Below are 25346 nucleotides of genomic sequence, written 5' to 3' on the forward strand. Positions count from 1 at the left end.
CCACAGAGTCACAGCCAATGGACAACCAGGGAATCCCCAGGTCAGAACTACTCAGTTTGGTGGAATAGGAGGGGACTCTGTTCAAACGGAGAATGACCTGGACTGCTGACCTGCTTGTGAACACTGCTTCATAACGGACACCATGTACCTTGCCAACCCCATCTCATCCACACCACCTCCAACTCCTAATTCCAGACATGATAAATGATATGCAATGCCCCCAAAAGTGCTCTGTCCTGCCCCCAGCCTTGGGGCCTTTTATGTTCTTTCTTCTGCTTCAAATACCCTCATCTACTCCTACTCCCTTTGCTTGACTTTTCAGCCTGCCGAGTCCAACTTAGAGATCACCTCCTCCAGGAAGCCTCCCCTGCCCACTTCTCACATGCCCCCAGACTGGTCAGAGGCCCCACAGAAGCATGCAGCTCCCTGACCTCACACCATTCACAGAAGATGGGGATCTGGAACAGGGAAGGGCATGGCCTAGAGTGAGAGGTCCACAATTCCTGTTGAATGACTGAATGGCAGGCTGCTGAGTTAACTCAGTTTCCCTCAAAAATGACCTCAGCACATTCCTCTAGATGAATTTCTACGTTAGCCCTGAAGACCAAGAGGTGTTGCCATAATGGGGGAGAGCTAGGGGAGGGGAGGGGAGGGTTGACCCCTGGGAACAGCAGTTCCCTCAGAGTATTGAGAAACACTAAAGTCGGCCTTTCGGTCTGTTTGAAATCAGTATCTAGATGAAGATGTCATCAGACTTGAGGATTGCACAATTCTGGGAAAGTTACTTAATACTGCTGATAAATGGATCCAGTGTCAAACAGGCTTTCAACAGAGCAGGTTTCAGTTAGAAGCAAGACCCCAGAAATGCCACGTGCATGAGCATATTGGGGACATGCGGTGGGGGAGTTGCTCACGAAGCAGAAGGGCTGAGGTGCCTGGTGTGCAGCCCCCCGCCTGAGGCCCCGGTGACAGGCTGCCAGTCACAGCGAGTGCCCTGCGGGCAGGGTAAAAGGGAGGTTTTAGTGTGGACACGGCATCCTCAGAGCGCAGGGCCAGCTGCCCACCATGGTCACAATGTGGCACGGAGCTCCCAAGGGGTTGCCTAGGGGAGGAGGGGATTCAGGCAGAGCTGGACACCGTAAGGGTCACCCAGGCTCTGAGAGCCTTAGATGATGCCAACCCAGGCCTGGGCCCCCCAGAACCTGGAACAGGTGGTGGGGACGCTGATCTCAGTCCTGGAGATACACACAGACACTTTGCTGCCAAAGGCCTTTATTGAGTCCCTGGTTTTGCATAGGGCTCTGGTCAGGGCACAGGGCATGGCAGGAGTCCAGGCACCATCTTTCCACAGCTCCGGCTCCTCCTGGGGAAGCTGGGAAAGCGCCCTCACACCTGGCAGCCATGCGTGCCATACTCCTGGAGGAAGCTGTTGAGCTGGGCACAGGGTGTCCGATGGCGGGTGCTCTGGCACATGCGCGTGGAGGGCATCTCCTCGATCCAGCTGTTCGAGTCCAGCAGGTACTGGGGGCTGCGGGCGAAGGGGCAGTCAGCAGGGGTTAGCTGAGGGTCAGGGGCAGACCCTGAGGCACCTGGATTCTGAGGGCACAGGGGACCGTTTCCCTCGGGAGGCGTGGGCAGAGCAGAAGACTCAGGGGTCCCAAGAACTCACTCTCCCTTGAGGTCGTAAGTGGCCCCATCCAGACCCATGATCAGATATTCTTTCCCAGGTTCCAGCTGAAGGCGGCAAGAGGCTCGGACCAGGAAGTTTCTGGTCTGATCAGCGGTGGCCCTGGCATCCTTGGCTGAGGGGAGAAGGTCCACAGAACCATCAGAGGGGAAGAGGAGGGGTAGCACAGCAGGGGCCTGGGGGGCTTTGCGCCGAGCCTCCATTTGACCCTTACCACTCCCAGCGGGCAGATGGGACTGCGTTCCTGTCTGTGGACAAGCTCTGGGCTTCTAAGAGGCTGAGGGGCTTTGAGCTCAGACTAGCTGCAGTTTCACTCTTCCAGGCGCCAAGGCCCCAAGGCCAGACCTCAGCTCCCCAGTATGCCCCCCAGCCCCGGCCACTTATCTGTCCCCCTCTTACTGAAATGCAGGACTTGGGTGATACGGGTCTCAAAGAGGCGGAAAGCGGCCCTGCTGTCTTCTCGGAGAACTTTAACCTGGAAGGCTGTGGGGGTTAGGAGAAGGGAGGGAAGGTTAGTTATCCCGCGGCTAAGAGGACGGGAGGTCAGGGCAGAGTGACAAGGCTGTCCGTGGGCCTGAGAGGAGCAGGCCAAACCTAAGAGACTTTGAGGGTGGGTCAGGGTCAGGGTCAGGGCCAGGGCCCAGGCGGGAAGACTGACCGTAGTCCACTCGGGGAGAGTAGCAGGCGAATTTCATCCGGTAATCCTCCACGTCCTGCTGCCCACGCTCCAGGGCCCGGCGCTGTCGGGGGCACTTCCCTGAAGTCAGGGGCCCAGGTGAGACCATGTAGGCCCCAGCCACGCCGCCATCCCACCCCTGATCCCGGCCCAGTGTCTCACCCTCAGCACACTGGCAGACATCCGCAGAGCACAACGTGGACAAGAGTTTGCTCTTACGTGGTGCCCCATAAAACACAGAACATTTGTGCTCTGGAGAAAAGCAGAGAGGGACGTTAGGGCACTCGCCTCTCCCTGCCTCCCCAGTCCCATGGACCCACAGGACTCCCTTGCCACCCCTCACTGCCACCTAACTCCACCCTCCCGAGTGTCCCCGACGTCTCACCAGGGTTGTAGTAGTCATACAGGACGGCACTGGCCGGCTGTACCAGCCCCACGGGCACCTCCTGCACAGCTCCAAAGCCCACGCACTCCCGGGAGGTGGGGACCTGGCATGGGGGGAGATGGGTGGAGGGAAGTCAGGGACCCACCTGTGGGCCCTGCAGACCGCTATGATGGATTTGCTTGGCCTGTTTGGTTCCGGTCGACCTTACCTTCAGTGTCCTTCACCATTTCTTTCCTTCCAGCCCAGGATTTCTAAAAACTGCTCCCCAAGGTCTCTGCTGACGTCACTGCCCACATGGTGACCTCACCATCTCCAGGGCCCTGAGTGGCTTCACAGAGTCTCACTTCATGGACACATCTTCACAAAACTCTCCCTACCCTCAGGGCTAGCTTCCAGACCACCCCTGATTCTGACCTGATCATTTCTGAGCTTCTCGCTTGTCTCTCCCAGAGACACAGGCCCCAGATAGTCCCTTCCCCTTCTCTGCGCTCTCCTGGGGCGGTCTCACCACTCCCAAAACTCTGCAGGCGCATGGTTCCTGAACCAAATGTTCAGCCTGATTCTTGTATTGGGAATTTTACAGGACGTATTAAACTCTCCCAATTCCCTCTGCCTGCCCTCCAAACCCACTCACCCTTTCCATAGCTTCACTGATACAACTAAGGCCTCACTTATCTCCTAGGTACCAACAAGTGCTAGCCCTCTGCCGCCCTCTCTGACCCCGCCACTCATGTAGGCCTGATTCCTCTCCTCATGCCCACACTGGTCCAGTCCAGCCTGGTATCCCACATGAGTTTCCTTCCTATGCTGCACGGTGAGCTCCCTGACTTGACATCTTCCTCATTTTCCACTGTGTGGAAAATAACTCCTCTGCCTGGCTTCTCAAGCCCACAGGGTCTGTGCCCTCTGCACACACTGGGCAGGGAGGGCCTCCCCGACCCACAAACACATGGCGAATGGTATCAGTATTAACATGCCTTTTTCACATCTCTCTCCAAAGGTTACAATAAATGTTCAAGAAATTTTTGGAGGGCCGTCAGAGTTGATAACTATGTGTTAGTCAAATACGGCCATGGGGGAAAAAAAACAATTCATCTAGGATCGCCATTATTTAAAAAAAAACAAAACACACTTGAATATCATAAACAGAAAACAACGGGATGTTCAACAACAAAAAAGCAGTCCGTCACAATGAATAAATTCAAATTTAAGAAAGGCTCTCTCTCAAGCCCTCCCCGGCTGACTGGCACTGGATCCCAAGACACAGAAGGGGCTCAGCCCCGCCTCCCTGCAGGCAGCGGGGAACCTCCCTGGCCAAGGCTCCAACCCCCTCCTGTCCTGTCTCCCTGCTCACACCACAAGTTCTCTCCCAGAGCAGTAGCTGCTGATACACCTGCCTCCTGGGAAACCTCCTAACACGAGCTCAGGAAACCCAGTGCCAGCTCTGCGCCCCTCTGTCACCCTCCTTGCTCACCGAGTCGAAGTACAGCAGGACGTGGGGACCCTCGGTCTCAAAGTGGCTCACGTAACGGTCGGAGAGGGAGGTCAGCTGTGGGGAATGGGAGCTGAGAGTCACAAGGAGGAAGCCCCCAGCCGCCCTGCACGTGACAGGGCTCCGCAGCTGGGGCTGCTGCGGGGATGGGGCAGGGCTCCTGTGGGCACAAGTGGTCCCTCTGGGTGGCTGGCCACACCTTCTCCAGGTCAGCCCGCAGGGCGTGGAATCCACTCAGGAGGGTGATGTCTGCAATGGCCATGCCCGACAGCCCCACCTTGCCAGTCCGCCTGTGGAGACACGTGCCTGTTGTCTGGGTCACCCTGCCTGGTGCCAGGCTGTAGACACCCAGCCCCAACCTCGGCCCTGCCTCCCTCTCCCAGACCAGCAGCACCCACATGCCCAGGGCCACCCTACGGCTCACCAGATGCACACAGTGTACTGCACCCTGGATTCCCGTTCCTCAGCTGCCTTGGGGGCCTCCCTCCTACGGCGGTTCCTCCGACCATCAAATAGCTGCAGGGGTGTCACGGGCTGGGAGTGGGCCTCGGGGTCATCCCCGGCTTGAGAGTCCTCATACTCGTATTCCTCATAGTCCTCCTCAGCCTCCACTGCGAGGGGACAGCACTGTGGCTCAGCCCTGGCACCACCCCCTCAGAAACCCACAGCCTAAGACCCCAACACTCACTCGTGTACTCGACGTGGCCCATGACCGTCACTTCAATCTGAAGATCCTGGCAGGTCGTGTTCGTCATGTCCATGACATTGTAGCTGCGAAGAACCTGGCTCATCAAGGGGTGGGAAGGGGATATGGGGACACTTAGGGCCACAGACCTCTCTCCAGAGCCACATGGAAGGGCTCTGGATCCCTTAGCTCCTGGGCTAAGAGCTTTGAGGCCTTCTGCCCTTTCTCATCCTGCCCCTGGACCCCTGCAGAAATACAAATAGACCCAGGTGTTGGGTGAGAGAGAGAGGGGAGCAGGGTCCTGGCGTGGAGGCAAGCATTGTATAGAAGCACCGAAGAGGCTTTAATGGAAAGTTCAGGAAAGGCTGCTGGCCGAGCCTTGAAGGAGGAGAATGAGTTTGTCATGTGGGACAAGAAGATCCTGAAGGTCATACAAAGCTAGGAGATGTGTGTACATGGGAGGATCTGTCCAGCTGGGGAGGTGGGCGGAGCCAGGGTGAAAACAGAGGAGGAGTTACTGGGGAGGTGGGTGGGTCTGGGGTGAAAGCAGAGAAGGAGTTACTGGGGAGGTGGGCGAGTCTCTGGTGAAAGCAGAGGAGGAGTTACTGGGGAGGTGGGCGGATCTGGGGTGAAAGCAGAGGCGGAGTTACTGGGGAGGTGGCGTGTCTGGGGTGAAAGCAAGGCGGAGTTACTGCAGAGGCGAGCGGGGCAAGGGTGAAAGCAAAGGAGAGTGTCCCAGGTCATAAGGAGAGGCTTAGCATGGTGGGGGCCGCTAAGATGGCCCCCGAAGTGCAGCTGCTCTCCTGCAGGGATGGACTCTGTCAGCCAGGCAAGACACACAGGAGGAAGAGGGACTTTGGGGCACAACCATGTCAGAGACGCTCAGAGAGACGCTTGGCTTGAGGCGCCAAGTGTTTGAGCATCAGCACTGGGGCTGAAGGGGACCACAGGTGCCCAGAAAGGGTGGAGGGCAGAGTGAGGGGCACCTGCCCAGGACAGAGCTCAGGGGTCGGCAACCCAGGGGTCTCTGCCTCCTTCCCAGACCATGAGCTCTGCCTGCAGGTCTCCCACTCAACACCCCAGCTTCCCGCTGATGGCCCCGGGCGTCCAGTGCCGCAAGCTCTCACCTTCAAGGTTCCTTTGCTGTTTCCTCCCACCTCCACGTTAATCTTGCTTCCCAGGGAAAACTTTCACAAGCAGAAAAGGGAAAGAGATATCAGAAGGCCACACTGTTGCTTCAACTTAACTCGTCCACCAAAATAACTCCACCTCCTCTCCCCACCTCACATTTCAACACTTTCTACCTTCACCCGCATTCTCTCTCCACCATCTCCTAAACCCTCTGTAGACTCTGTATGTGTCATTTTCAGATCAGATAAATGAAGCTCAGAGGCTGGGTGACTTGCTACAGGTCACAGAGCCTGTAAGTCTTCCCACAGAGTTAGCATACAGAGGGGCCAAGGGGATTCAGCAGGGATGGGGGACAGGGGATGGCTTCTGGCCTGGCCGAGGGAGGCTCAGGTGTACCGGTCACCCAGGGGAGGGCATGGCTCACCTGCACCTCCTCCTCCAGCCCGTGAACTTGGTGGTTGGTCAGCTGCAGCACGTGGGACTTGCGCCCACTGCGGCCCAAGGAGCTGAGGGTCACGTTGAGCCCCTTCTCCTCGGTGGTATGGGATGCGATCCAGTATGCAGACAGGGCGTCCAGAGCCATCACCGTGTCCTAGGGATGATGGGCCAGGCCTCAGGTACTCGGTCTCAGGACCAGCCACCCTAGAACCCCAGGACAGCCCCTACCTGGGTGCTGCGGAATCCCCCTTGGAAGCTGCCCTGGCGGGTCAGCCAGGATGCAGCCTGGTCAGCCAACTCAGCCTTGCCCTCCCATAGCAGCAGGTGTAGCAGGCCATAGGCTGTGGTTTCAATCCACAGGGCCGGGGCCTGGGGAATGGGGTCTGCTGGGCTGTGTGGAGCCAGAGTGGGTGACAGGACATTGCTTGGAGAAGTGGTGACTGAGCCCCAGTACAGCTTATCTGGAGTGAAAGGAGACCCACAGATGAACAGAGGAGGATCTTAGTCGTCTGGCCCTTTGACGCTACCCCTTTAGTCTCTCCTGATTCTTCCCCAGTCACCCCTGCTTATGCTCTGATTCCCTCCGAGGGCCTCCATTCATTCCGTTTCTCCCTTTGGACACACTCAGGGGTCTCAGCTTTTCCAAGCCCCAGGTTCACTGCCAGGACCCCCTCACCACCAATGTCCTGGGCCATGGCCATGAGGTTGTTGTGGGCAACACTCCGCAGGTCCTCGGGGGCCTCGGTCAGCGACAGGGCGTAGGCCGTGATGGCGGAGGCGTGGGAGCCCAGGAGCCCAGAAGCTACTTTTGCCCCCAAGAAGGTGCTTGCTCTTGAGATGGAATTTTCCTGGAGGAAAGTGGGGGAAGGTCTGTGGACTGCACTCCTGAGGAAAAAGGGGATCAGCAAAGGGCTAACACATGAGTGCCTTACCACTCTCCTCAACTGCTCAGAATTCTTGTCTGGGAAGACGGCCAGCCCGTGGTGAAGGGCGATGACCACGAAAGCCGTGAGCGCCACAGTCTCGTCGTTTCCCACTAAGCCTCCCTGGTTGAGGTGGGGAGAAAAGGAGGCACCAACTGGAAGTGGGGAGGGGCAGGGCGACTCTTCCCTGCTGTGCCCTTGGCCCAGCCTCCCTGCCCCGAACCTGCATTTCCCTGTGGATAACAGGACACGGGTCATGGAATGAGCCATCATCCCGTTGCTGCGATAGCAGCCACATGGCCGTCTCCTGCAGCTTTTCAGGAGAGCCGCCCACCTGGTCCTGGGCCAAACTCAGTATCTTCAGCACAAAGGCCGTGAGCCTAGAAGGGAGGAAGGCATGGCTTGGGATAGCCACTGGACGCTACAGGGGGCAGGGCTGGGGTTCCTATTTGCCCTCCCATGATAGCTGGCTCTGCCCCCACCAGCTCTGGCCCCTCCCACACACCCAGGACACTCCCCCAAACTCACCAGGTGCTACTGTCCCGATGCAACCAAGCCCCATAGGAACCATCTCTTTTTCGAAACTCCTGGATCCGCGTGTAGCCTTGGAGAGGAGAGGCGGCTGAGGTCACACCGACTCCCCCACTTCTGTGGCCAGGCCACGCTCCCCATTTCCACTGGGGACCGCATCTCTCTTCCCTGATCTGGCCACCTGGGCTGCCCAGCTCATTAATTGCCCTCTCCTGGCCCCCACTGCTGCTTGCCCCTGCACTCAGAACCTTTCTGGATGAGATCCACGGCGCGGTCCTTGGTCTCAGGGGGCAGCATGCTCCACTGTTCGGTCTTGTCCAGGTAGCGGGAAGCAGCCAGTGTTGGAGCCAACAGGGTCATGGTTTGTTCCCCGCAGCCTTGGGGAAGCCTCAGGAGGGAGGCCAGGCCTCCTGGTGACAAGGCCCCCTCAGAGCCCAAAGTTTCCAGTGGATCCGAGGCTATAAGGAGGGACACGATGGAGGGTCAGACAGCAGGTCTGGGGGCCAGGGTCGGAGGGTCATGGAGTCTCGGGATCCAACAGAAATGTCCAGGTTTCACATGAATCTAAGGGTGGCCACCAGGAAGGGACTGGAGGACACTCCCACCTGTGACTCTGACGAAACTCTTGAAATCTCCTTCAGGGATAATATTGGGATCAGAGTTGCCAGGAATTTCCAAGGTCCGGCCTCGGCGGTCTGGGAAGATGAGGGGAGTCGGCGGTCTGTTCTGCTGTCCACACCCTCTGCCCCTTACCACCCCTCAGGACACTGATGTCTGTGAGTGGAGGTCACTCACCCAGGGGGTTGAGTTCATAGACTAACTCCTCCCTGTGAATGGCCCCTTCTCTCTGTGGAGGGGAAACGTAGCTGTGAAAGATCACACAGGCTACAGGCTGCCCCTCCCACTGCACACGCCTCGGGACTTGGAGTTGGCACTTCAGGAACACAGTCAGGCCAGAATTGTGGGAGATGCAAACGGACCAAAGCATTGGGTTGGGGGGTGGCCTCAGGCCTGTTGCAGGGAGAGGGCCAGAGTCCAGGATGAATCTGGGAGCCCGGGGACCTAGACTCAGGGGTGTTGCATTCACCTCGACTTGTAGAATCTTAGATATTGCGTCCCCCACAGGGAAATCTAAGGATCCTCGAGCCACCACCTTCAGGGACACGGCAGCAGCTGCGATGGGCACCACAGAGAAGCCAACGGGCCGGGCAGAGCCCGCGGGCACCTGCACCTGCTGGGCGAGCCCTCCGCCCCCGGCCAGGCACAGCCCCTCCACCGGGGACACGTGGACGCTCACCTGGGGGCAGGAAGACAGGGAGGGCCAGAGTCCCAGCCCAGTTAGGCTCCCCACCCTCACCTGCCCCAGTCCCCCTCCACCACCGTGCGCTCAGCCCCCAAGGGGCCTCACGGTCAGGTCTCTATCCAGGTAGTTGTAGAGGACAGGTCGCAGCTCGAGCTGCTCAAAGCGGCGGACAGAGACCGGCAGGCGGAGGTGCATGTGGAATTCACGGAACACTCGGAGTCGGGCCGGGGTGGCCACGCACAGGCCTGATGGATCAAGGGTACAGACGAGAGGCTGGGGGCATCACACCCAGCTCCCCCCACTTGCCACCCATCCCCTGCCTGCCGCTGCTCTCTGGCTTCCAGCCCCATGCTCGGCATGGAGACATCTCCAGGTCTCTGCCCCTGCTTCCTGTACCAAGAGCAAAGGACCAAGCAGGGAGCCTCGGTCCAGGGAGCCTGGAGGACGAAAGCCAAGAGCCCTGGCAGGGTGACCGCACCTGTGCTTTTGGACAGGCTCACGCCGTGGATCTCCCACGTGGTCAGAGAGTCCGGGATCTGCAGTCGCAATCTGCGGTGGGAAAGGTGAGAAGCTGGGTCGCACGCTGGGCAGGCCCCAGACACAGCCCAGAGACAAGCCCAGGCCCCGCACACGCCCTCACTGGGAGAAGCGGTCCACTTCTTCCACTTTCCAAAGCCAGTTCTCGGGGAAGAAGCTGCGCACGGGGATGTCATCCTCTTCAATCAGGTCCTCCTCCTGCAGGAGCTCCATGGCTGTGGGGGGGGCACCGTGCAGGGCAGTGAGGAGGGGGCTGTCCTGACCCTCCAGAGGTCCCCGCCAGTGTCCCAGCCCCACCCAGCCCCTCACCTCGGGCCAGGCCCACCTGGCCCCTGGTCCGGGCCTTCTTGCGCAGGCTCTCAGCAAACTGGCAGCAGGACAGGAAGGGCTCCCGGCAGGCCGGCTGCTGCACCCGGGCCGCCCGCTGCTCACAGGTGCGCGCCATGGGCAGCCGCGTCAGCCCGTCCTGGCAGCAGCGCTTGGCTATGGGCGAAGTATACTGGCCCACTGCAGGACCAGGCGAGGGTGAGAGTGAGACACGCCTCATCCCCCAGCCTGAGCTCTAGATGCACCACTACTCACCCTGAGAGACCAGGAACTTGAGGCTGGTCAAAGCAGAGCACCTCCCCCTGCTCTCCCTCCAACCCCAGAACTATGATGTCTGGATTTCTAGCCCGGATACCAGTTCCTGGCTCACTCGGGAGCAGAGGAGCCAACAGGCAGACCTGAATCCTGACCCTTGGGCCCAAGTGGAGAACTTCATATGTCTTAGTCGCTCAGGCGTGTTGGACTCTGAGACTCATGGTCTATAGCCCACCAGGCTCCTCTGCCCATGGAATTCTCCAGGCAAGAAGACTGGAGCCGGTAGCCATTCCCTTCTTCAGGGGATCTTTCCAACCCAGGGATAGAACCCGGGTCTCGTGCATGGCAGGCAGATTCTTTACCATCTGAGCCACCAGGGAAGCCCTAGAGAATATCATGGGCACCCTCAACTCACGCTTCTCATTAATTGCCTTTTGGAAGTTCACGTTTCTCTTTTTCCGAGACTTTGATTCCTTGGGACAGCTCAGACCTGGTAGAGAGCAGGACTGCAGTCAGCCGGAGGGTGCAGGGCCTCCCCCTCCCCTCTCAGGCTCCCCCTCCCAGCCCAGCCCTTCCCACCCCTCCTCTTCCTGTCTTTCCCCCTCAGGCCCCTCCTTCTTCCTTATCCTCCCACCACCCACTCCCCTTCCTCCTCTGTCCTCACTCTTTCTGATTTCAGTCCGATGGTCTCCATCAGAAAAGGCCAGACCAACTGCCTTGAACACTTGAGGGGCACTGTCTCCACCACCGGGACCACAGCCAAGGTCATAGCTGTTCATAGCTTCAAAGACCTGGCGAGAAAAGGCAGAGATGCTGCAGAGACAATGTGGCCATGATCACATACTCAGCTGCAGGTGAGAGGGCAGGGTCCAGACAAGTACGAGAGAGAGACAGAGAGTGGAAACAGAGGCCACCGGGGCCAAGGCTCGAGGGAGGATTGGGAGCAGTCCAGGTGAGTGAGTTCTAGTGGCTGGCTGGGGCCTGGGGCAGCAGGAGGGTGAGCCTCGGAGGGAAGGGAGGATCAGAGAGAGGACTTGACCAACCTTGACCATGTCGAGGGGTTTGTGGGACTTGCCACCCACAGCATACAGAGCCATGTCCACAGCTCCCAGGGCCACCAGAGCTCGAGAATCTGTTTGCAGGTTGAGTTTTACAGTGTCCCCAGGGCGATACTCCTTGGTACTGTCCACATTCAGCTCCAGCTGGCAGAGGTGGCAGGTGGGGGGCAGTCAGGGTGGGGAGAACTCGTTCAGTCTTGTGCATCCTCAGTGCACCCGAAACGAAATCACCCCATTTGCAATCATCCAGTCTTCTCTCTTAATCCTCCCAGCACACACACACACACACCATGTCTTCTGATGCCAGTTACCTTCCCCTCACAGTCTCCAGCCTGGACGTCCACTCGCAGGGAGTTGGCCACCGGGACACCCCCATGATAGTAGAAGGCCACGAGGTGGAAGGAGGGCACCAGGTGATGGTCCACAAACACGGAGATGGAGGTCAGGTGTCTCTTGGGCTCTTGATGTACAGACACGATCTGGCCCCGGGACAGGATCTGGGGGAGAGCAGGGTGCTCCTCACTGCCCATCCTCACCCCTGAGACCACCACCCACCCTGAGGGCGTCTTCCTGCTTGAGACCCTCCCACCCCTGTCCTCCCCTATAAGCCAGTCATGCGCACCATGTAGTAGAAGTGTGAGAAGCTCCCACTGATGCCCACGGCTTGCAGGTTTAGGTTAAGAGTCTCTCCGACTTTAAGAGGTCGAGGATTCCTCCACTCAATGGACAGAAACCCAGAGCTTCTGGACAGGGGGGCTTTCACGGTGAGTCTGCCAGTGGCAGGGTAGGGGGAGCCTGCAGACACCTGGAGAGAGGGGAGGGGTGGCAGGGTCAATGGAAAGGGCCCAGGCACCCAGCTTCCCCCCGCCTCCACCAGCCAGCCTGGGAAGCTTCTCTCCTAGCCCACCCACTCCCATGAGGGTGCGGTCCTACCAAGAGCTGCACTTCTGAGATGGTCGGAGGAACACCAATGGAAACAATGACTTGGCCGCTCCCATCTGTGTTCCATTCAAAGTCCTCATTTTTAGAAGCAGATCCAGAAAACAACTTGGCAGACACTTTGACGGGAATGCCAGAGGCTGGGGAGCCTGACATGTCACGGACCAGGGCCTAGGTAGATGAGGGAGGGGCAGAGGGAAGAGTGCAGTCAGTGAGACCCTGCGCCCTCCTGCCCACCACTCCCTGCCCCCACTGCTCATCCTCCCCCTTCCAGAAGAAACCTGCAGCAGGAAGGGAACCCCAGGTATAAGCTGCTGCTTGGTTTTGCTTAGATCCAAGGAGAAGGGAGATGACACGAAACGCCAGGATGTGAGCTCTGCCTCCTCCATCTCTCCTCCTGCAAGATACAGGGTGGAGAGAAGTGAACACAGAGACCTGAGAAGAGAGGGAAAGGAGGGCTGAGGGCAAGGAGAGGGAGCTCTAGTATTACCCACCCACAAGGCTGAACTCCTCAGGGCATAAACTGCCTTCTGTTCATCTCTATGTTTCCTGAGGCCACCACAGGACATAGCACCCAGATTGTGTATAACACACCTCTGCTGATAGATGTATGGATGACGGATAGATTGATGGATTGGCGGATGGATTGATAGATGGATGGATGAAAGGAGAAGATGGGTGGCTGGAAGGCTGGATGGATGGAATGATGGATGGATGGATGGGTGGAGGGAGGGAGGGATGTGTGATGGATGGAGGGAGAAATGGATGGATGGGTGGATGGATAGATGGATAGGTGATTAGAGGGATGGATGGGTGGATGGATGCAGGGATGGGTGGATTGATGGAGGGATGCGTGGATGGATGGGGGGACGGGTGGATAGATGGGTAAAAAAAAAATACACTGAGATTGTGGAAGGTCCCCCTTCCCCAGAAACAGCCCAGAAATGGAGTTGTAGAGAGACAGTCTTCTGGGTCTTTCCTGACTTTGTGTCCCAGCTGAGGGGAAGCAGGGTGGTGTTGGTGCTAGAGAGCAGAGGGTCAGCTCAGAGGTCAGAGGTGAGGGTCCAGGGTTATAATCAGGGGAAGCCACTCACCTGGAGACTCAATAACAGCTGCCGCAACATAGAGGCGCAGCCCTGGGAGGTCATTAATGCTAATAGTAAGCTTCTCCAGCACACCCTGAAACTCAGCCTTTTGGAGGGAAATTTGGCACTGGCCATCCACCAGCTGGGGCAAAGAAGAAGACAGGACAAGAATGAGACTCGAGTCTCCCACCTCACCTCCTCACGCTGCCTCTCTCTCCTCACCCACCTCACACACCTCGACCCTCCTTCCTACCTTGGTCTGACTCTCCAGGCCCCGCAGGAAAGTCTTTTCACCGTCCTCACCCAGGAGCCCAAAGCGCACATATGCCACCCCCTGCACTGGCTTCCCGTAGATGTACCTGCCACCAAGGAGAGATTCGGAAGAGGGGCTGAGGGCTAGGGCAAGGGAGGGAAGTGGTGTTCCATAGCATGTCACTCTGCATGGGGCATTCTGGAATCAGACCTAGTGTGAGGGACCATGTGCGAGGGGGAGTTACCTGGCCTGGATGATCACTTGGATGTCACTAAGAAAGCCAGGCGTTGTCAGGATGTAGGGGTTTTCAGGAATGATCTTCACCTCAAAGTTGGGAAGAACTGACCCAGGGCAAAGGGAGGGCAGATCAGACTCTCGTGAAAGGACCCTTAAAATATTTCCCTCCCCTTGGGGCTGTGGCAGCCGCATCTCCCTTCCCTGGCCCTGCACCCCCCCCACCTCTGCTCCACCCCTTCCTCCTTGCAGAAAAGGGGTGCTTGTCCCTCCTGTCTCTAGCTCTCACCGTATTTCTTCACCTCAAACTGGGTGCTGCTATTGGAATCCAGGCTGTCTGAGAATCGGGCTGAGATTTTCCATGTTCCTGGCCTGAGGGCGGACAAGGGAGAGACTCAGCCCACTCGTACAAGAGGTCCACTGACAGCCAGTGACCCAGCTCCCTAGGAAGAGACTATGGGGTGAGCCAGGGGCTGAGGGAGCTCAGGAATGGACCATGTGCTGTAGTTGGCCAGCTAGGGGAAGTGGGAGTTAGAGAAGTGTCGGTGGGGGCAGTCTGCGGGAGAGATGCTCACTCTGAGATGTCTGGGATCAAAAAGTTGTCCTGGAAGATGGAGGAGGGAGCAACTACTTCCCTTTTCCGCACACGGAAGCCTTGAGAGTTCTGCAATGGCAGTGAAATAGTCACGGTCAGAGGCCAGTTCAGCAGCCCTGGCCCATTAGGAAGGTCAGAGGTCGGGGGCTCACCTCCACAGTGACCGTGAGGATGTCAGTGACCGGGCGCATCTTTTGATCCAGAGCAAAGACTCGGTAGCGAACTGAAAATGGAGGATGAGGAGGTAAGCGGAAGCCACGGGAGGGTGGGCCGGGCCCTGGGTCCCCAACCCCCTCCCAGAAAGCAAAGGGAAGGAGAACAAATGTTTGCAAACCAGCCTTGCTGTAAGGGGCTTCAGATTATATCACTCAGGTGGCTGGGAAGGCATATGAAAGGTGGAGGCCCTGGTGCCAAGACTCACCCCGCTGGCCAGGGTTATAAACAGGCTGGTCAGTCTGCAGAAAGAGGTGCCCCCGGCGAGAGGAGAACAACAGGTTGACACCCTGCATGTCTGTCTGTTTGGACAGAGTGTCCCTTAACCATGACGACTGCACCATCAGCTGGACCTCGGGGGCTCTGTGGAGGAGATGGAGGCGACAGATCCTGGCCTGTTCCTGGGGGATCTGTGAGGAGATTGAGTGGGAGTGGGTCAGAGACAGAGCAGAAGGGAAAAGACAGCGAGACTGAAACACAGAGGACCACTGGGGTGGGAGGGGAGGAAGGGAGCAGGGGGATGAGAAAACAAAGATGTTTCCAAGAAGACAGAGAACAGAAGGGGAGGTGCTGGGTGGAAACGGGAGTGGGGCCTTTACCGGGAGGTTGAGGAGTATGAAGTCTCTGTCTGAGCTGAGGCTGAAATCCACCTTCCGGGAGCAGAGCTCATTAACGTGGGATGGGTTCCTCAGGAACACGGATCCTCTCACCACCTGTCCTGAAGGAGCATCCTGGAGTTTCACGGCCACAGACAGGGGGACCCCTATGCGAACCACAGAAGGAGAAAACAGGAGCAACCTGGGAAGAACAAGTGTGAGTCAACAGCCAGCCTCCACCCCTCCCCCTGAATCAGGACCCTCTGAGCTCACTCTCCCCTCGCCAGCCCTGGCCCTGTCCAAGCTCTCCACATCCTGCCTCCAGGACCTGGGCTTCTGCAGAGACAAGGCGAAGAAGCCAGACACCCAGATCAGCCCCCAGAGGAGCTTCATGGCTGGAGGACCCAAGGGGTTCAGACCCGCCTGCCTTCCTGCTCCTTTCTGGTTAACCCAGGGCTTGAAGCAGAGTTTTGACTCTGGACCTTGCTCCTCCCCTGGCCCAGATAAGCTGGGAAACCACGTGACAACCAAGAACTGCAACTGGCCCTAGGCCCAGTACTCAGAGGAGGCACCCGGACACCTGGGTCTCTTGAGGAAATGATGGCCTGGAGAGACTGAGTCCTTCCCTGTTAACCCTTCTCATTCCAATGCCCTGGGCACCAGCACTACCGGGAGGGTGTGGGTGCCTGTGCATATAGCATTTACACACATACATCCACCCAGGAGGGCCCCATGTCGCTCAGCAAATGGTTCAGACATGTGACTCCTCTGTTGATCCCAAAAAACAAGATACTAAGAAACCTGTCTGTTACTATTGTTCATGCATGCTCAGTTGCTTCAGTCATGTCCAACTCTTTGTGATGCCAGGGATTGTAGCCCACCAGGCTCCTCTGTCCATGGGATTTCCCCAGCAAGAAAACTGGAGTGGGTTGCCATTTCCTCCTGCGGGGGATCTTCCTGACCCAGTCTCCTGACCTGGCAGGTGGATTCTTTACCACTGAGCCACCTGGGAAACCTCTTACACTAACTCCCACAAAAACTGAACTACACTAGCTTTTTGTAGGCGCTAACAAAAATTCTGTCACTTAGGAGATCAGACACATCCTCACCATCCCACAGAGGAAACTGACTGCAGTGTCCCTTGTTCCTCTCTGATCAACAAGGTAAAGCTCAGGCCCCACTTTGGCTTTACCTCTGCCCCTAAACGAGGTGCCCGAACTCACATGTCTCATGAAACAAAAGACATCCACAAAACATCAGAAGTACTTTATTTGGCAGTTTCAATCCAACATGTAAGAAGAAAAACTCTGTCCAACTTTGACAGCTTACCCAGTGACCCCTCCTTCCTACCCCAAAGAGAATAGTGGCAGCACCTTCCTGCATGAAAGACAGCAGCCATGGCCTTGGCAAGGTTTCTGGCTCCACTTCCATGAAAGGGCAGAGAAGCACTGCCCAAACCCCTCCACTGGGACGCAGCCCAGGTTAACAGCGGCAGTCACATCTGACCCTCGGCACAGCAGCAAGCCCAGCACTCATCCTGGCTCCCGAGCCTTCCCAAGGTGACCCTGCCTCAGCCAGGGCGGGCAGCCCTCCTGGGCCCCTCAATCCCCACCCTGGGGAGGTGTGCAATGACGAGCAGAGTCCTCAGGTCTCTGGCAGGCGGAGGAGGGTTCCAGAAGTGGTGGAGACACTGTGCAAGAGAAAGACAAGGCTGGAGCCTGGTTCCTGAGCTCCAGAGAACTCAGAACTTGGCTGGATATGTTCCCAGGTTCCAGAAGACAGGAGAGAGGCTGGGCTATGCTAATGAGGGAAGCACGAGGAGGGAGGAAATCCAACCTGAGGTCATTGCTCTGTCATCTTCCAGAGTCTGGGGTGCAAGACTCACCAGTCCACCAGCTGGGCCCCAATGAGGTCGTGCACGTGGTAGGCAAGGCCAAGTCGCACCGAGGCAGGTGCCCGCCGGCCCAGGAGCTCTGAAAGGAGTAGTTCCCGGTACTTGGCCTTCCGGACCATGCTGAGGACAGACTGGCGCCCTGGGGGAGAGGTGGCACGGGAGAGGGGAAAGGTGAGTAAGACCTGGAGGCCTGAGGAGGCACCAAAAAGTGTTCTTGAGGGGCTGCGGGCCTGAGCTGCAGAGAGTGTACCTTTAACAAAATATTTGATGAACCTCCCAGCTCCAGGCACGGCTAGCCACCAACTTCCAGCGTCTCGGACAGTGAGAACCCCGGCTTTGACCAGCTGCCTAAGAGAGTGGAGATGAAGTGCTGACTCTGAGAACTGTCTCTCCTCCCCACCCACTAACGTTGGACACTAAGTCTCCAGAGGCCTGGGCACCTAGGCCAAAAGACTGGATGACAGGAGTCCAGCCTGGGGCAGTTCTCTGCTCAGACCATGCTGCTCAGTGCCCCATGAACTTGCTTGCCATTCTCCCACCTGATTGCCCTCCGTCCACTCTCTCTTTTCCTGTTACCTGGTGGCTCAGACGGTAAAGAATCTGCCTGCAATGCAGGAGACTCAGGTTCAGTCCTTGGGTCAGGAAGATCCCCTGGAGAAGGGAATGGCTTATTCTTGCCTGGAAAATTCCATGGATAGAGGAGCCTGGCAGTCTACAGTCCACAGGGTCGCAAAGAGTCAGACACAACTGTTATTATTGCATGTTCACTAAAACTGCTCCACCTCTCTGAAGCCCCCCTTGACTACTCTCAGTCCCACCACCAGGGGAGACACAGAGGCCTTTCTCCAGAGCTCCTGCCATTACCTACACACACCTCACCACTGTTGTTTTTGTTTAATTGCTAAGCCATGTCCAACTCCATGGTGACCTCACAGACTGCAGCTGGCCAGGCTCCTCTGTCCATGGGATTCTCCAGGCAAGAATACTAGAGTGGGTTGCCATTTCCTTCTCCAGGGGATCTTCCCAACCCAGGGACTGAACCTGCGTCTCCTGAATTGGCAGGCAATTCTTTACCACCGAGCCACGAGGGAAGCCCGTACCTCATCATGCTGCTGCTAAGTCGCTTCAGTCATGTCCGACTCTGTGTGACCCCACAGACGGCAGCCCACCAGGCTCCACCATCCCTGGGAATCTCAAGGCAAGAATACTGGAGTGGGTTGCCATTTCCTTCTCCAATGCATGAAAGTGAAAAGTAAAAGTGAAGTCGCTCAGTCGTGTCCAACTCTTAGCGACCCCCATGGACTGCAGCCTACCAGGCTCCTCCGTCCATGGGATTTTCCAGGCAAGAGTACTGGAGTGGGGTGCCATTGCCTTCTCCGTAGCTCTTCCCAAATCTTACCAAAGTTTATCCAATGCGTTCAGGTATATCATGGGTTACAAAGTAGGGATCCTGAGTCAGACCCACCCTCCTGAAACGATACTTTGCTTTAGCCCTTGCCTAGCTGTTGTTCTTTTGAATGTGAATGCTGATTCCCACCAGGCATTTATGGCTCCTGCCAGGCCTCTATATTTGATTAGCCACCCATATCTCCTGAATTTTAGTCCAGGGCTGTTTCCAAGGCCTCAGATAAGACAGGCCTCTCCTCCTGGGGAAGAAGCACAAACTTAGGTCATTTTATTTAAAAAAAAAAAAAGAAATAAGAGTCTGCCTTTTTAACAGGTTCCCCAAAAAGAAAGAGGACAAGGCCGGATGGGACTGGAGGGAGGAGGGGAGGGGCCAGATGCCTGATTCTGTTGGTTCCCCCAGGTCTCACGTGATCTCTGGGTCCCTGAAGCCAAATGTCTGTGTCATCTGGTCTTGCTGGAAGCTAAGGTCACCACAGGCTGGAAGCACGGAAGCCAGAAACTTCTGTACTGCGGCAGCATATGGGCGGCCATCACAAGCCTTGAGGACCTGGAACCAGAGATGAGAGATGTGGTCTGGCCCCACCTTCACCCTCCACTGACCTCTGTCCCCAGGATGACATTTCTTTTCCTATGTTTTGCCTGCTGCTCAGGTCCTTCTACCTCTCATACTTCTCCTCCTCTTCTTCCTCTCCCTCATATTAATATTTTATCAGAGCCCTGTGCCCTGTCTGTGAGATTGAGGTGGGGGGTTTGTCTCTTTTCTTTTTATTCCCACTCCCTAGTCTTCCTGGCCCCCATGCCCTGGCCCCCATGACCCACACACAGTCACACTCACTCTGGTCCTGTAGTCCTCGGTGAACATGATTCCTTGGGCATCCAAGTCGAAGCCTAGCTGGACAATCCTGATCTCCCCCTGCTCTTGCAGTGCCTTCTGCCTCCATAGACATGAGAGTGAAAAGAAGGGTGTCAGGGGAAGATGCTCTGCTATACCCTGGACACGTTGGGCAGGGACATTCTGTGTCCAAGTATTGGGGAGTTCTTCTTTATGTAAAGGAAAAACTATGGGGAGAGAATTAGGTGGATCGCCAGTCTTTTCCAATTAGTCTTTTACCCACCCACCTCATGAGTTATCTGTTAAACAGTCAACACAGGGGGCTTCCCTGGTGGTCCAATGGCTAAGACACCATGCTCCCAGTGCAAGGGACCCCAGCTCAATCCCTGATTGGGGACCTAGATTCCACATGCCACAACTAAGAGTTTGCATACAGCAAGTTAAGGATTCCGCATGCTGCAACTAAGACTCAACAGAGCCAAATAAATAATAAATATTTTAAAATGTCTGCTGAATTAAAAAAATACATTAAAAAAATCATGACATATTTTCTAAGACCAATCATAGGCAGACACTAAGATAAAGCAGTGATTAATGGGCTCTGCCCTCAAGGAATTAACAGTTGAGATTTTGGGTGAGGAAGGTAGAGAGGAACATGGGATAAAATGTTTCAAACAAATAAAAATAAACCAGAACTTCTGTTTCCAGGAATATAGCAAGACCAACTCACTCACTGAAAATTAGGTAAAATGCTGCATAAAATGTTATTTTAAAAGTTGTTTAAGCATTAAAGAGCTCATAAGATAATAAGGAATTACCAGACTAATATAGGAAAACAAAATTCAAAAGAAACAGACAATAGAAACAAACCTAAAAAGATATGTTACAGTAAACTTATCAAAAATAGACTATTTTCTTGAAGTATGCTTATAATGCTGAAATAAAAGCTAGAATGGAAAATTTCAGCAGGAAATTATAAAAAATGACATAATGGATTTGAAAGGCATTCATGTATTAATAGAAATTCCAGAACTCAAAAATAAAGCAGGTGCAGTTAAGAAATCAACAGATGGATTCAGTAGATTCAGTTCAATTCAGTTCAGTCGCTCAGTCATGTCCGACTCTTTGAGACCCCATGGACTGCAGCACCCCAGGCCTCCCTGTCCATCACCAATGAAGCACAAGCTGGAATCAAAATTGCCAGTAGAAATATCAATAACCTCAGATATGAAGATGACACCACCCTTATGGCAGAAAGTGAAGAAGAACTAAAGAGCCTCTTGATGAAAGTGAAAGAGGAGAGTGGAAAAAGTTGGCTTAAAGCTCAACATTCAGAAAACTAAGGTCTTGGCATCTGGTCCCATCACTTCATGGCAAATAGATGGGGAAACAGTGGAAACAGTGGCTGACTTTATTTTTCTGGGCTCCAAAATCACTGCAGATGGTGACTGCAGCCATGAAATTAAAAGACGCTTACTCTTTGGAAGGAAAGTTATGACCAACCTAGACAGCATATTAAAAAGCAGAGACATTACTTTGCCAACAAAGGTCCGTCTAGTCAAGGCTATGGTTTTTCCAGTAGTCATGTATGGATGTGAGAGTTGGACTGTAAAGAAAGCTGAGCGCCAAAGAATTGATGCTTTTGAACTGTGGTGTTGGAGAAGACTCTTGAGAGTCCCTTGGACTGCAAGGAGATCCAACCAGTCCATCCTAAAGGAGATCAGTCCTGGGTGTTCATTGGAAGGATTGATGTTGAAGCTGAAACTCCAATACTTTGGCCACCTGATGCGAAGAGCTGACTCATTTGAAAAGACTCTGATGCTGGAAAAGATTGAGGACAGGAGAAGGGGACGACAGGTGGTTGGATGGCATTACCGATTCAATGGACATGAGTTTGAGTAAACTCTGGGAGTCAGTAGATTAAGGCACAGCTAAATAAAAAGCCACTAATCTACAAGACAGGTTAAAAAAAACAAAAAACTAACCAGAACATAACAAAGACAATCAAAAAGATTAAAAATGAAGACAAGAGGATGAGAGATTTAAAGGATTCAAACAGAAGGCCCAATATGTGTTTAATTGGAGTCCCAGAAGAAAAGAGATTATAAGGTGTGGGAAGTATCTGAAGAGCCAATAACAGCCACAATCACAAAAGTACATTAATACAACTCACATGAACTCACAGAACAGACAAAATAGCAATCAGTGAGGAAGTAAAATATTTCAATAATAACTTTAGTTACTAAGAAATTAGTAACTGAATAATATATATATTTTTTAAATATACATACATAGAATATTTAGTAAAACTGACTATATAGCACAAAGCATGTCTCAAGAAGCTTCCAAATGAGTGAAATCATATTGTGTATGATCTCTGGCCATAATAATATCATTTATGCCAGAAATCATTAATAAGGTAACTAGAAAATGTTTAGGAAGTAGACTTACATTTCTAATCCACCCAGTAAGTCAAAGAAAAAAAATCACAAAGGAAATTAGAAGATATTTTAAAATAAATAATAATGGAAACTTGACAGATGATATACATAGGGGGAGACTACAGCCTGACATGCATCTATTAGAAAAGAATAGAGGATGAAAATCAGTGGAGGAAAAAAAGTAAAATAAGCATAACAGTAGAGAGGAAACATGAATGAAATGGAAAACATGCATGCAAGAAAGAGCAACAAAGCTAAAAGTTAATTCTTTGAAAGACTACTAAAATTGATAAACCTTGGTGAGACTGACCAAGACAGAAAGGGGGAAAGAGGAACCTAGAAAAAGCACAGATAACCAATATAAACAACAACAACAACAACAAAAAAGGATCATCACTATAGATTCTACAGAAAATAAAGTGAGATTACAAACTTTGTCAATAAATGTGAAATTTTAGATGAAATTGACAAATTCTTAAAACAATACAATTTCTTCCATTAGAATGGACAAAGTGGGATATATTCACAAAATAGAAATCTATGAAAATGAATTTTAAACTGTGTGTGTGCCTGTGTATGTACACACACACGTGCGCATGTGCATTCTCAGTCAGTCATGTCCAACTCTTCAGAACCCCATGGACTGTAGCCCACCAGGCTCCTCTGTCCGTGGAATTTTCCAGGCAAGAATACTGGAGTGGGTTGCCATTTCCTACTCCAGGTGATCTTCCCAATCCAGGGATCTAACCTGCATCTCTTGGGTCTCCTGCATTGGCAGGAGATTCCTTACCACTGGGCCACCTGGGAAGCCCCCATGAATCTCCAAAATAATCATCTAATGAAACAAGATGCAAGTAAATACATATGGTATGATTTTATTTATATCAAGTTGAAAAGTAGGTAACTAAGCTATGTTGTTTATGGATAAACACACAGATGGTATGAAGGAAGCTAAGGGAACAGTTATCAAACCAGTCAGGTATGTTGCTTCCCAGGGACATAAGGCATTTTGGCTGTATGGGGGCTGTTGGCTGTGTTCTGCAGTCTGACTTGGGTGAGGTTAAGTGGGTATTTGCTTTATAAACATTCTTTAAATTATATGTGTTTATACTTTCTTTTGTGCAATTTTTAAAGTTTTTCTAAAATTTAGGCTAACACCAGTAGGTTAAAAACAACAAATACTCTATAAGGAGTGGTTCTGACTTGCTTCCTTAAGAGAGTGGAGCTAGTCTCCATCTTCCCTTTCTTCCCTTTTTTCTTCTTAACAGGTTGCCAATTGCAAAATCCAATTGGCTATTATTTTACTTGACCACATCACAGACCACTGTCTTGAATCATAGGTTCTAACACTGCCAACTATTCCACCCTCTTGAAAATTGCTACTTTCTCAATATACGCCTTCCTGGGTTCCTCCCAACTCTGTCAATTCTTTTAACAGCTTTTTAACAGACTCCTTCTTCTCCTCCCCCACCCCCACCATATCAGTGGATCTCAATTTGTTTTTGGCCACACCTCCATTTATGTAGGATCTTAAGTTGCCCAACCAGGGATTTAACCTGTGCTCCCCACCACAGCAGTGGAAATGTCTTAACCACTGGACTCCCAGGAAGTCCTCAGACTTCAAATTTTAGCACACATTATGAATCACTTGAGGAAGTAGCTTTAAAATGTAGATTTTCAGTTCTACGCCAAGAAATCTTAATTCATTCTCACTGAGAGATTCCCAGGAACCTGTAGTTTTGAATAAGCAGTCCAGGTAATCTAGTAGAATTCAGGACATACTTTGAGAAACACGGCCTTAAATGTTGGTATCTCCTAGCACTGGGGATTTGGCTCTATTATCTGTCACTGCAAACCTGGGGTCCTTAACCTTTGGCCTCAGAGGATCTGTGAAGCAACTCCCTTCCTCCTCAAATTGTACATACACTATATATACATATATATGCATATATACACATATAGTGGCATATATGCATTTTTTTCTGGAGAGCCATGGCTCTCATTATCTTCTAAAGTTTGTAAAAAGGTTAAAAACCACTCCTCTCTTCCCTCTTCCTACCAATTTCACCTACATCCACAGACTGAACCACTACTCACATCTCGATGGCTTCCAGTGCTGTATCAGTGGCCCAGAATTTTCTCCAAACCCTCATCCAACTGTCTGCTGCACATCTGCCTCAGGATGCTCCACAAACACCTCCAACTCAACTTGTACAAAATAAACACATCATCTGCCCCCAACCATTAAATGTTCTACTCTACTCACTCCGCCAACCACTCAGTCGTCCGGAAAATCCGAGAGCTATCCTGAAGTTCTTCCTCTTTCCCGCTCCACATCCCTCACCCATCCTCTCCCTCCTTATTACACTGCCCTAATTTAGGCCTTCACCAGTTCTCAGCTGCAGTATCTTCCTAATTGATTTCCCCACCTCATGACACTGCCTCCAATTCGTGCAACACACCACTCCCTCTCTGGTTTTAACATTCTCTACCAGCTCATTGCCTTCTCTGTAAAATGGAAACGACGCTGGTGTACAAGGCCTGCCCTAATCTGACGTCTGCCTGCATTCCCATCTCGAACCACGCCCAGTGATTCAGTTTCCCCAAAAGCTTCGCTCTTCCACCTTCATCATTTGGCATGCTATTCCCTGAGGGTCTGTAGCATTCTCCTCAGCACCGCAGTGCCTGGCACAATGCCCGGCCCAGAAAGACTCAGCGCTTGCTGAATGGCTGAACAGCTGGTAGACCGAGTGAGTTATGGGGAGAACCTCGGAAGTGCCCGAGAGGCACGAAAGCGCCTTCCCGTCGGTCGCTCTGACGCTCCTCACCAGCTGCCGGTCAGCCACGGTTCGGTCCGGTACGAGGCTGTACACCTGGCTTCTCAGCGCGATGGGGGGTAGCGCATCCTCAAACAGGACTCGCGGGAACAGTCGCACTATCTCTGCGACTGCCGCTCGCGCAGATCCTGGGCGGAGAGACAGAGTCATTGCGACGTGAACTGAGGCGGGGGGAAGCAGGGGTACCACACTGGGGCGCTGTTGTCTCAACATACAGGGTTACCGGAGGCGAGGCTGCTGCCAGCCGGGGTCTTTAGCCTCGCCCCGGGGTTGCCATGGTTACCTGACTCGCCACGCAAAGGATCTGCCTCTACATCCCCTAGTTCCCGCCGCCTCTTCAACCCAAAGGTCTCCGGGACCAGGCGATGCCTCTTCCGGCTCATATCCCGGGATCTTTTGGCGGCGGGGAAGAGGTAGAAAGTTGTTGAGGGAAAACACCACGAAAATAGTCTTCCGGCACAGGGCAGTGACGTACGGGCTCCCTGGGCGTCCCTCCTTGGAAACCAGTCAGCCCGATCTTCGTAGGCTGAAGCGCTGACAAGAGAGGCGTCGACTTGTCATCCCTCCGCCCCTTGCTGGGAGGGGCGGTGCC

General features: G+C 53.8%; 2 protein-coding genes across 8 annotated transcripts; both read right to left on the minus strand.

Moving 5' to 3' along the window:
- Window positions 1-1255: 1255 nt before the first annotated feature.
- Window positions 1256-15847, minus strand: LOC145518314 (complement C4). Of its 3 annotated transcripts, none has more exons than XM_081522416.1 (41): window positions 15672-15847; window positions 15347-15545; window positions 14956-15157; window positions 14687-14757; window positions 14515-14603; window positions 14229-14311; window positions 13950-14046; window positions 13706-13811; window positions 13462-13594; window positions 12649-12764; window positions 12362-12538; window positions 12051-12233; window positions 11740-11925; window positions 11414-11572; window positions 11035-11161; window positions 10786-10860; window positions 10098-10295; window positions 9892-10003; window positions 9730-9800; window positions 9357-9496; window positions 9036-9245; window positions 8744-8795; window positions 8554-8643; window positions 8197-8406; window positions 7946-8021; window positions 7641-7797; window positions 7427-7540; window positions 7171-7342; window positions 6723-6955; window positions 6481-6648; window positions 6053-6112; window positions 4929-5022; window positions 4665-4851; window positions 4440-4530; window positions 4223-4297; window positions 2749-2851; window positions 2526-2615; window positions 2346-2444; window positions 2087-2170; window positions 1670-1802; window positions 1256-1528 (listed from the first exon to the last, which is right to left on the minus strand). In XM_081522416.1, exons 1-41 carry the CDS (start codon window positions 15734-15736, stop codon window positions 1387-1389), a joined length of 5229 nt encoding a protein of 1742 aa, XP_081378542.1. In that variant the 5' UTR covers window positions 15737-15847; the 3' UTR covers window positions 1256-1386. The 3 variants fall into 3 exon arrangements, with proteins under 3 accessions (XP_081378542.1, XP_081378541.1, XP_081378543.1); XM_081522415.1 differs by having other exon boundaries at window positions 10086-10295; XM_081522417.1 differs by lacking the exon at window positions 4440-4530 and having other exon boundaries at window positions 4712-4851.
- A 746-nt stretch (window positions 15848-16593) lies between these two features.
- Window positions 16594-25206, minus strand: WHR1 (winged helix repair factor 1). Of its 5 annotated transcripts, XR_014062829.1 has the most exons (9): window positions 25038-25206; window positions 24686-24882; window positions 19480-19575; window positions 19052-19191; window positions 18338-18883; window positions 17814-17841; window positions 17488-17585; window positions 17229-17376; window positions 16594-17033 (listed from the first exon to the last, which is right to left on the minus strand). XR_014062829.1 is itself a non-coding variant. In XM_081522443.1 (7 exons), exons 1-7 carry the CDS (start codon window positions 25135-25137, stop codon window positions 16988-16990), a joined length of 765 nt encoding a protein of 254 aa, XP_081378569.1. In that variant the 5' UTR covers window positions 25138-25206; the 3' UTR covers window positions 16594-16987. The 5 variants fall into 5 exon arrangements, 3 of the variants coding, with proteins under 3 accessions (XP_081378569.1, XP_081378567.1, XP_081378568.1); XR_014062828.1 differs by lacking the exon at window positions 18338-18883 and having other exon boundaries at window positions 17814-17949; window positions 24746-24882; XM_081522443.1 differs by lacking the exons at window positions 17814-17841; window positions 18338-18883 and having other exon boundaries at window positions 24746-24882.
- Window positions 25207-25346: the final 140 nt, after the last annotated feature.

Source organism: Giraffa tippelskirchi, chromosome 8 (assembly GCF_054371585.1).
Source record: "Giraffa tippelskirchi isolate mGirTip1 chromosome 8, T2T-mGirTip1v1.2.pri, whole genome shotgun sequence".
In the NCBI taxonomy this organism is placed as follows: Eukaryota; Metazoa; Chordata; class Mammalia; order Artiodactyla; family Giraffidae; genus Giraffa; species Giraffa tippelskirchi.